The sequence below is a fragment of the Trachemys scripta genome, chromosome 1, assembly GCF_013100865.1.
Source record: "Trachemys scripta elegans isolate TJP31775 chromosome 1, CAS_Tse_1.0, whole genome shotgun sequence".
Taxonomy (NCBI): Eukaryota; Metazoa; Chordata; order Testudines; family Emydidae; genus Trachemys; species Trachemys scripta.
Genome location: NC_048298.1, coordinates 337,825,384 through 337,836,382, shown reverse-complemented (window position 1 = coordinate 337,836,382; position 10,999 = coordinate 337,825,384). Strand labels below are relative to the sequence as shown.

At 50.6% G+C, this 10,999-nt stretch overlaps 1 protein-coding gene across 1 annotated transcript; it reads right to left on the bottom strand.

Annotated features, from left to right (window-relative positions):
• Positions 1-5,038: 5,038 nt before the first annotated feature.
• Positions 5,039-5,986, bottom strand: LOC117871990 (olfactory receptor 52R1-like). The gene has a single exon (XM_034759915.1). It carries the CDS (start codon positions 5,984-5,986, stop codon positions 5,039-5,041), a length of 948 nt encoding a protein of 315 aa, XP_034615806.1.
• Positions 5,987-10,999: the final 5,013 nt, after the last annotated feature.

Sequence of the window (10,999 nt, the reverse complement as noted above, 5' to 3'; positions counted from 1 at the left end):
TCCCTTCCTGAGGTGGTGTTGCCTCCTGCTGCAGTGTTAAAGGAACCCACACCCACCTCCTCAGTGGTTTCTATGATTCCATCACCCTTTTCTGGGCTCCCCTCTGGGACACATCTCCCTATGCTCCCTAACATTGGGTTTGTCCCTTGTTTAGCAGCAACATGGACATTTTTCTCCCTGAGTCAGCACTCCCTTCAGCTGGTCTCAACCACCCCCACCCCTGGAGGCATGCAGTTTCCCACTGCTGCAGGGAAATCAAGGAGACTTTCTCTCTTTCCTTTACCAGTTCCTGAGTCATGTGTGTGTGGGGGAGTTAGAAAGGAAAGGGGGAGAAAAAGGAACCAAAATGCATGGATGGTGTGAGAGAGAGAGAGAGAGAGAGAGATGGGATGAAATCCACTAGAACAGGGACTCCCTGCCTCTTCCATTCTGGGGATCACTTTCCAAGGTAGAGACTGTCAGGGTTTCTGCCCCCTGCAGTACCCGGCAGTCTCACTGGGTCTCCCCTCCCTGGGGAACCCCCAACCCCGTATCCCCACCTTGCCTCAGTCTTTGGCTACTGCCAGTCGCCATCTAGTCCCCGCTCACTGGGGCAGACTGCAGTGTAATTGCCACTCATCGTCAGCATGGAGGGTTTGGACCTGCTGCCTCTGCCTACCCTTGGGCTGCCCCTCTGCAACCCCAGTACCATTTCCGGCCTTTAACACGGCCTGCAGCCTGGGGGTTTCCAGGCTGGAGCTCCCCCACCTCCCCTAGCCTTCCCCCAGCCCTGCTCCACTTTAGGTACTCTGCTCAGCTCCCAGGCAGCCAGGCCCTTCTCCCGCTAGAGGGAAAGTCCTCAGCTCCTGGTTTCTCTGGCCTTTATAATGCCAGCTATGGTCTGATTGGGGCGTGGCCCCAGCTGTGTCTGTCTTCCCCAATCAGTCAAGGCTTGCAGCTCTTACTAGCTGCAGCCCTCACGCAGCCTCAGCCCTGTCCCAGGGCTGAATTTGAGCCGTTCAGGGCAGGAGTGGGTGACCGCCCCGCTACACCCCCCCTCAAAACCCCCACCCCTAGGGGAAGGGGGGGGGACTCATGGCTTGGGTTCCCCAAAGTTGGCCCTCCAGGCTTGCACACTTCCTCTCTGAGGCCTCCCAGGCTTGGGCCATCTCCCAGACCTGGGCCTCAGCCTTCATCGGGCCACCTCCCTGGCCTCTAGCCATGCCTGTAGGTCTGCGTCCTCCGGACCCTCCACCCCGAGGGTCTGTGTCCACTTGGTGGTCTGCTCCGCAACCACCTGGGCCCCAGCATCTTGCCGGCCCCACTCAGTCTGGATTTCCTTATCGGAGATCGGCCCAGTTACGGTCTGGGTCCTGTCCTCCTTCAGGGTCTCCTCCTCCTGGGCCCACAGGCAACTCCTCTGGTCCCCGCTCAGTTCCCCTAAGGGAGCAGTGCCTCCTAATATGGCCAGGTACCCAGCAACTCCAGCAGGCATCCCGCCTCCATGCTGCCCGGGACTTCCCGTGTTTGGTTTGGGGTTCCGTCCCCTCACCGGGACTGATGTGAACCTTCAGCGCTGGGCCTGGGCATGTCCACTGCATGTGGCCCTGTTGCCCACAGGCCCAACAGGTCAGCGGCCGCCCAGGTGTCTTCACCCGGCGGACTGTCTTCGAGACCTGTCCTGCTCCCTGCTTGGGCTGCGGCGTCCTGCCCCCACCCCAATAGGGACAGTCCCGTCTCAAATGCCCCATCTTTCCACAGGTGTAGCATGCCCTGCACCTTGCCACAGGCCTCCTGGCCTTGGCACTCCGCTGCACACGGCCTCTGCGGTTCCTCTGGAACTCCTTTCGGAGGAGTAGTGCCAGGGCCCGCTGTCCCTCCACCACCCAGCCCAATTGTTCATGAAGGGCCAAATGCACTGCCCATATTCCCTGCTGGGCCTCCTGGATCCCCTGTAGGTCATCAGCCCCCTTCCTCGGGGGTCTTGGCGTAAAAGTCCCCGGTGTAACCAGGATCTGTCGTCCCTTCTTGTCTCTCCAGTGTCCAGGCAATAGTCCTGCTGCCTTCCCCCAGCCCTGCTCCACTTTAGGGACTTTCTCAGCTCCCAGGCAGCCAGGCCCTTCTCCCTCAAGCGCTAGAGGGAAAGGCCTCAGCACCTGGCTTCCCTGGCCTTTATAAGGCCAGCTACGGTCTGACTGGGGCGTGGCCCCAGCTGTAGCTGCCTTCCGCAATCAGCCGAGGCTTTCAGCTCTTACTAGCTGCAGCCCTCACGCAGCCTCAGCCCTGTCCCAGGGCTGATTTCAGGCTGTTCAGGGCAGGAGTGGGTGATCATCCCGCTACATATACCAACCAATTGCCTTAGCAATGTGAGCACAGAGCAGACCCTTTGTCTTCAGGACACTGAAATGAATCAGGTTTTTAAAAGAAGAACTTTATTATAAAGAAAAAATTAAAAGAATTACACCTGCAAAATCAGGATGGAAGGTAACTTTACAGGGTAATAAAAAGATTTAAAACAAAGAGCATTCCCTTCTGGGCTCAGCTTCACAGTTACAAAAACAGGAATAACACTATCTCAGTAGCATAGGAAAATTCACAAGCTAAAACAAAAGATAACCTAACACATTTCCTTGCCCTACTTATAATTTCTGTGGTATTAGCTGGATTATTCCAGGTATATTTTCAGGAGATGTTGGCTTCTGCCTCCATCTGGAGAGGGAACAACAAAAGAGAGCAACAAACAAAACCTTCCCGCCCCAGATTTCAAAGTATTTTCTTACCTCTTTGGTCCTTCTGGTCAGGTGCCAACGAGGTGATTTGACCTGCTTAACCGCTTACAGGTAAAGCGATTCAGTACAGCTGCCAAGGAGGGATTTAATGCTACCCGTTCCTCTATATTTATGACAGAGACAAATCCTTTCCCTGACCCTAAACTGGCACAGCCTAGTTCAGGAAATATTTCCTTCAGGGATTCTGGCTGGATCAGTCTGGGAACTGGAGCACCGTGGGAAGCACTGAGGGCAGGGGAGAGTGGGCCACATTAGGGTGAAGAGAACATCTTGTGGACACCTCCCTGCTGGTTTGGGATCATCCAGCTCCACTCCCGGTCCACTCACAGTCCCTTAGCGTCCGTGCCCCAGCTTCAGGTTTGCTGTCACAGCCCTGCTCAAGCTCCCGCGTCTGGACACTAGCCAGGCAGCTGTGTTTGGGTCCCACATGCTGAACCGATGTGTTTTTGAGTTGGAGCAGGGTTCAGGCCCTCCTCTGGCTCTGGTTTTCTAGGCCCACTCTCGGGGTACAGCTTCCATTCTAGTGCCTCCCTCTGGGAGCAGATGTAACGCTGACAGACCCCGGTCATCAGCGGGCGGAATAGAACCAGGGACCTCTAGAGCTTAGTGCATGAGCCTCTACCACATGAGCTAAAAGCCAAACGCCTATCAGATGAGGCTGTAGAGAAGACTCATTTTATCTCTCTCTCTAAGTGATCTCAGTGCCACTAGATGAGACAGAACATCACACCCAGGAGGTGTGTGGGGTATACAGAGACCTGCATGCCAAGTGCCAGGGCCCAGAGACTAGTTCTGGCTTGGCTTCCCCAGAGTCTCCAATTGCTTCAACACACCCTGCCCAGAGCTCCACCCTGGGCACACTCTGTTTTCAGTTTCTCTCTTTTTGGGACACAGGATCATTAAAGCAAACAGCCCCAGGCCTTGCAAAAGGGGTTGCTAAACCAATTCCTCTACTTTAGAGTGCACAAGAGATACCCAGATCTACTTAAACACAATACAACACATGCACACCATTCCCTGCCTCAGTGTCCTCATTGCCCTAGAGCGTTCTTTGGGATTTGGTCAGAGACCTCTAAGGTGTCCAGGAGCCACCAGTCTCTGTGTTTTTAAAGGGCTGGACCAACCCCTTCTCTCTCTGTTCCCTCTTCTGGGGAGGTTCCATTCCTTCCAAGCCCACCCCTCAGCAGAGAAGCTGCAGAAAACTGGTTTTATCTAGAATGCAGTTACCCCTTTCTTCTGGCCGTCCTAACCTCTGGCCTCTGAGCACAAGAAGACTGAGCGAAGAGCACAGTAAAAGCCCAAAGACATAAGGATACAGATGGTTCATACAATCAAAAGTGAGTTAATAGGTGTGATACAGGGTCAGAAAGGGTTATGCAACTAGCAAGCTAATTGACCCAAATTCAACCTTTTCAAGACATATTAGAGAAGTATATAAATGGTCACTGGGGCTATTCCTCATAAATAGCAACATAAATGGGAAATGGACTGGAGCTCTGAAATGTAAACCTGTATTGTTAGAGAATTCGAGGTAATACTAATTGTGTGCGTTTACTTATATCGTGTTAGATGTTAACCATGTAAAGTCACCCTGACTGACGATACAAGCAGTCTTACAGATTCTTGAGGAACAGGCCACATCTGCTTTGCAGCCTGGGTTCCCCTCCCCAGTTCAAAGTCCTTTGTCTTCCTGAGCTTCTTGCAGGTGTTGAGTTGTGGGGGAGTGAAGACAAGGGATGATGTCACTTCCCATCTTTTATAGTTTCTTCCAGCTTGCTGGAAAGTCTGTGCATGTGACGTGGGTGGTCTTCCCCCATTGGCCAAACATTCTCCATTGTCTCCGTACTCCCTTTGAGGAGGCTTCCTTACACAGAGTTCCTGTGCTAGTGGATTCTTCCCTGGATGAGTGTTGACGACAGCAATTAACACTGTCTGGCTACTTCTTTGACATACCTGAAAGGCTGGTTTTGGGTGTTTCCAGCCTCACATGGGAAGAGGCAGAGGAGGGGCGGAACCTGGGGGAAGAGGCAGAGCAGAGGGGTGGGGCCTGAGGCTTCCAATTACCAGCAATTAGAAAGATGGCAACCCTATGAGTTGTATATAGGCAGATTCCCCAGTTTGTCACCCTGACACAGCACAGTAAGGTCAGGAAAGGGTTTAATGTCACTTTGATTGGCCAGTCAGTGATTGAGGGATGAGGGCCCAGCACCATGTCACCAGCCAGCTCTCCATGGAGCTCGGTCTGAGAGTCAGAGCACCAGGAGAAAACTTTAGGTCCCTTTATGAGTAAAGAGCTGGAGCAGCCTATCCCGGATCTGTTGGGTCCTCACCCCGTAGATGATGGGGTTTAGCATGGAGGGCACCAGGAGGTACATGTTGGCCATGAGAACGTGGAAATGCAGGGCCACATTTTGCCCAAACCGTTGCGCGAGGGTGGAGAAGAGATGTGGAATGTAAAAGGCTAAGATGACACAGAGGTGGGAGCCGCAGGTCCCAAAAGTCTTGAGCCGGGCCTCCTTTGTTGGGAGGCTGAAGATGGACCTGAGGATCTGGGTATAGGACATGGCAATAAAAAACACATCCATACTGATCACGAAGAATGACACAGAGAGGGTGTAGTAACTACTGATGCTAATGTCAGCGCAGGCCAACTTCACCACAGCTATGTGCTCGCAGTATGTATGGGGAATTATGTTGGTTCTGCAATATGGCAACCTTCTTGCCAGGAAGGGATAGGGCAGTACGAGTATGATGCCACGCAGCACCATGGCCAGGCCAATTTTGGCCACCACAGCGTTTGTCAGGGTGGTGGAATGTCTCAGGGGTTCGCAGATGGCCAGGTAGCGATCAAAAGCCATGGCCACAAGGATCCCAGACTGCATCGCAGAGAAGCTGAGAATGAAGTACAGGTGGGTGAGGCAGGCACTGAAATCGATCTCCCTGGAATTGAACCAGAAGGTGCTCAGAATTTTGGGTAGGACGGACGTAGACAGGACTAGGTCGGTGATGGCCAACATACACAGGAAATAATAGATGGGCCCATGGAGGTTCGGCTCCCTCTTCACGATGAACAGGATGGTGAAGTTCCCCAAGATGGCTATGGCATACATGGCGCAGAAGGGGATGGAGATCCAGACATGGGCTGCCTCCAGGCCAGGAATGCCCAGCAGGATAAAGGTGGAGGAGTTGGTGAAGTAGGTTGAGTTGGAGTCTGACATGGTGTAGAGGAGAAGGTGTCCAATGTTGAGGCCCAACGGTGTCTCCTGCACGTACCGTACATTCGCCTGACTTCCTGTGTGTGCCCACGATCTAGGGTAATGGTCACAGGACAAACACCTGGATGGAGAGACAGTGTTAATATGAGACACTACTTGCACAACTGGAGGCTGTTCTAATGGATGAAACAGATTGGTTGCTCTTCACACACTGAATAATGACCTTTTCATTATTCAATAAATGAATTATGAACAACTGACCCTACTAATGCCAATTCCATATTTTATGGTGCTCCCTGTCACAATAATTCCTACACATTGTGGGGTGGGAAACCTCAACAGGCACCAGGAGGAAACACGAATGGATACTGGTTTTCCCTTATTGTTCCATAGGCCTTATCTACACTGCCACATTTTTTCACCAAAAGGCAGCTTTTGGTGAAGAAATAGTGGAGGTGTAAACACTACAAAGCCACTTTTGATGACGGAATGCCTCAGTTTCAGTGATGTAATAAAGGCACCTTGACAAGAGTTGTAAGGCTTTTTACACAAAAAATTTGTCTCCAAAGTGCCAGTGTAGACACTGTGATTGATTTCATCGGTGTAATTGGCCTCTGGAAGGCATCCCACAATGCCCATCATAAACACTCTGGTCAGAAATTTCATCTCTGCTGCCCTGCATCCAGGTAAATACTTTCTGCTCCTCCCCCTTTAAAGGCCCAGGAATTTTGAAATTCCCATTCCTGTTTGCTCGGCGTGGAGTGTTCACATCACATCTTCCCAGGTGGCCATGGCAGCTCCATGCAGCAAGTGGTCTCCCACTTGGACCACTGTGGAACTGCTAGATCTGCTCAGTATTTGAGGAGAGAAGGCTGTGCAGTCCCAGCTGTGCTCCAGCTGTAGGAATTTCAATACCTATGGGAAGATTTCTTGCAGCTTGTGGGAAAATGGCTATGATTAGCATATGATGCAGTGCAGAGGAAAATGAAGGAGCTTAGGCATGAGTACCAGAAGGCAAGGGAGGCAAACGGTCTCTCTGGTGCTGCGCCCCAGACCTGCAATTTTTATAAGGTGTTGGACATTATCCTTGGCGGCGATCTGACTTCCACCGCCAAGAGCCCAGTGGCTACTTCGGTGGGGCTGGAGCCAACGGAAACTGGACCTAACCCAGAGAAGGAAGTCATCGATGAAGAGATGGAGGCATTAGAAGATGTGGTGCCCATGCCAGAGTTGCACAGTGCTGCATCCAGTCAGGAGTTGTTCTCCACTCTGGAGGTGTCCAGCCAGTCTCAGCAGTCACAATGAGGTGAGCCAGAAGCAGGAGATAATGCCCCTGATAAGTGGTTTTGCTTTGTGAAGTGCAGAGGTGGGTGGAGGACAGAGAAATGTAGAAGGCTGGCTGTGTTTGTGTGTGCTGGGCAGTTCCCCGTGCAGCTAGGCAGTATGTCAGAACGGGGTGTTGATGCACACCGAGATTTCACTGGAATCCTCCAGAGAGATCTCTGGGAAACCTTCCTGCAGGTAGTCCGCAATCCTCTGCTGGAGGTTCCTTGGCAGAGCTTCTTTGTTCCTACCCCCATTGAAGGTCACTTTCTCCCACCATTCTGCAATTACTTGGGCAAGGACCAAAGCAGCACACAGGCGAGCAGTATAGGGACCAGGACGGAAACGGCAAGCATGTAGTAAATGCACCCTTGCTTCCGTGTTAACCCTCAGGAGAGAGAGATCTGCCACAATGACCCCCACCTGTGGAAAGCGGTGGGAAACTTTAGAGTGTTGTCCCCTGAGAAGTGCCCCCCGCAACTCCTTTCACATTGCTTTTCTCTATGCTCAATGTCTCCCGCCCCCTGGAACACTGATCATGGTTGTAGTGTTCACTGGCATATGTGCTTGTCAAGGGTCAACGGGAAAGTGACTGGTGTGTTACCAGCAGTGTATTTTGATGTAGCGTTTCAATGCTGTAGGTGTACTTACCAATAATGCTTCCATTTATAGTTACTTGTGCTTCACCAGATATGTCCTTGAAAGGAGGCATCACCTCCACTCCAGCCGAGTGTTTCTGCCGGATTAGAAAATGTCCAAGACCGAGCAAGGAAGATATGTTCTGGGAGGTGCTGCAGTACTCTGATGCAGACAAGACGGAATGCAGGCAGTGGAGGGAATGCGACAAGCAGGAAAGAAAAGAAAATGAGGCATACACTAGGGATGCAATGGAGAGGCTGATGAAAGTTTTGTAGCGGCAAACCAACATGCTGCATGCCCCAGATTGAGCAGATGGGTGCCCGCCCTCCCCTTCAGCACATTCAGAACTCTTTCCCATGTCCTCTCCAAACTCCACCTGCACATTCCTTTCCGATTTCTGGGACTTCTCACTCCACATCCGCAGACACCTTTTCAAATGAAAGCTGGCCTTATGCTCAGCTGTGTGTGTGTGCATGGCGTTGTGGGGTTTTTGGCAATAAAAAGCAAACGTATTTGAATAATCAGCACTCTTTATTTGTTTCCGTGCAGATGGCAGCAGCAAAGAAGCAGGCAGTTTTATCATTTCCTTATATTGAACCCTGGGCCTGAACAATCAAACCTGTTTCCTACCCTACCAAAACTGGACTTCATTATGCATTACAATCCCAAGCATAGCAACAAACTTTACTCGTTCTCATTTACAAAGCGTTCCCGCAAAGCCTTCCTGATTCGAATTGCCCCCCATTGTGCCCCTCTAACAGCCTTGGTATCTGGCTGCTCAAAATCAGCAGCCAAGTGTTCTGTCTGAGCAGTGCACGCCTGAGCAAACGTTTCACCCTTTCCTTCACAAATATTATACAACGTGCAACACATGGCTATGACTATGGGAATATTTTCCTCACTGAGGTCTAACCTGTCATAAAGGCACCGCCAGCGTGCCTTTAATCTACCAAATGCACATTCCATGGTCATCCTGTCCCTACTCAGTCTATTGTTGAAATGCTCCTTACTGCTATCCAGGTTTCCCACATACGGCTTCATGAGCCCTGGCATTGAGGAGTATGCCAGGAGCACTATGGACATTTTGACATCCCTTCTGGGGATCTTCAGGTCTGGAAAGAAAGTCCCTGCTTTTAGCTTTCTGTAAAGGTCGGTGTTCCTAAAGATTTATGCGTCACACACTTTTCTGGACCACCTGCATTGATGTCACTGAAACACCCATGGTGATCCACAAGAGCCTGCAACACCGTGGAGAAGTATCCCTTCGAACTCATATATTCCATCGCAATGCATCCGGAGTCAAAACTGGAATATGCGTGCCATCTGTCGCCCCTCTACAGTTGGGGAAACCCATTTCTGGAAAGCCATCCACAATGTCACGCACGTTGCCAAGAGTCACGGTCTTGCGCAGCAGGATGTGATTAATAGCCCTGAACACTTGAGTTAACGCAGCCTCAACGGTCGACTTCCCAACCCCAAACTGAGTTGTGACCGACCAGTAGCAGCGTGGAGTCACCATCTTCCACACCGTGATTGCCATGCACTTCTCCACAAAGAGCGCAGCTGTCATTTGGGTGTCCTTGTACCTCAGGGCTGGGGTGAGCTCAATACACCATTCCAGGAAGGTGGCTTTTCACACCCAAAAGTTCTGCAGCCACTGCTCGTCATCCCGGACCTGCATAACGATGCGATTCCACCACTGAGTGCTAGTTTCCCAAGCTCAAAAGCGACATTCCACCATGCTCCGCTGTTCCGTGAATGCCAAAATCAATCTAACGCTGCTGCTATCAAAGTCAGACACCACATCAGGCAACTGTGACTCCCTTTGCCTTCACAACTTCAAGATTGATTCCAATGCCATTTGTGATGTGCTACTGACAGCTGGCAGAGCAGTGCGGGATCCATTCCAGCAGATAGAGGTGCTGGGCTGAGCAGAAAACAAGGGACGTTGAAAAATGCCGCAAACTGGAGACGGAAGCACATGGAATGCATGGGACATTGAGCCTGGAGCCATGATGTGCTGCTATCTGCTTTGCCTTCCCACAACAGTTATCAGCACAAGATGGAGAGCTGAACTGTGGGATAGTTACCCACAGTGCATTGCTCTCACTGTCGCTGCAATGGCCCCACGTGTGGACGCGCTATGCCGAAAGAGAAAGACAGTGTGAACGTGCAACAATGATTTTCTTTAAAGGCTTTTGGTTGTTGACCAAACTTGCAGCGAAAAAAATTTGCCAATGTACACATCGCCTTAATGCAATGAAACCCAGTCAAGAGAGTCCATGCTGTAGGGAGTTTCCCATTTACCTAGTTACTGAAAATCTGAGAGTGGGAAATAAAAACACCTTTGCCAAGACTTGGGCCAGGGGAAAAATCCCAAGTAGAACACACCTCAGGGAAAAGTCTTGGATGTCACTGATAGCAGCCCCACGGAAACACCTGCTCATTTGCAGTAGTGGCCACAACAAAGACAATGTTCTAGTGCTTAAGGAATGGGATGGAGAATAACCTGCTCTGGAGATGAGCTCAGTTTTGGTCACTCAGCCTCTATAAAGGATATAGCCGCTAGAAATGGGTTTTCTGAGAAAGGCTATCAGAATGGGGGAGGCTGCCATATGCGGACAGACTGAAAAGTCTGGGACTGTTTAGTGTAGAGAAGAGACAAATAAGGGGGTGTAGGATAGAGGAGAAGAAAATAAAAGAAAGGAACTGATTACATTGAAATGGAAAGAGAACAGCTCCCTACCAGTAATAGCTATCTACAGATACCTTTCAAAAGGGCTAATTTCCCCAAAGCTGAGGCAAATTATCAGCAAAACTGGGAGGAAAACTTTAGACAGAAAAATGGGAATGAAAAACGGGAGTTCTTTAAGAAGATTTTATTAGAGAACTAAAGAGCCACGATTCCACAATCAAGAAAGTGGAGAACTTTGGTTAAAAACCCAGTTCAGTAGCAAAACGAAGGGAGCAATTAAGAGGGGAAAAGCAACATATAACAAATGGGAAAAAGGGAAAATAATTGGCAAGTAATACAAACTGGAAGTTATGAAAATT

What these genes read in the sequence shown, in the direction of transcription:
- LOC117871990 (XM_034759915.1), bottom strand. Translation starts at nt 5,986, where the DNA reads ATGTCAGACTCCAACTCAACCTACTTCACCAACTCCTCCACCTTTATC.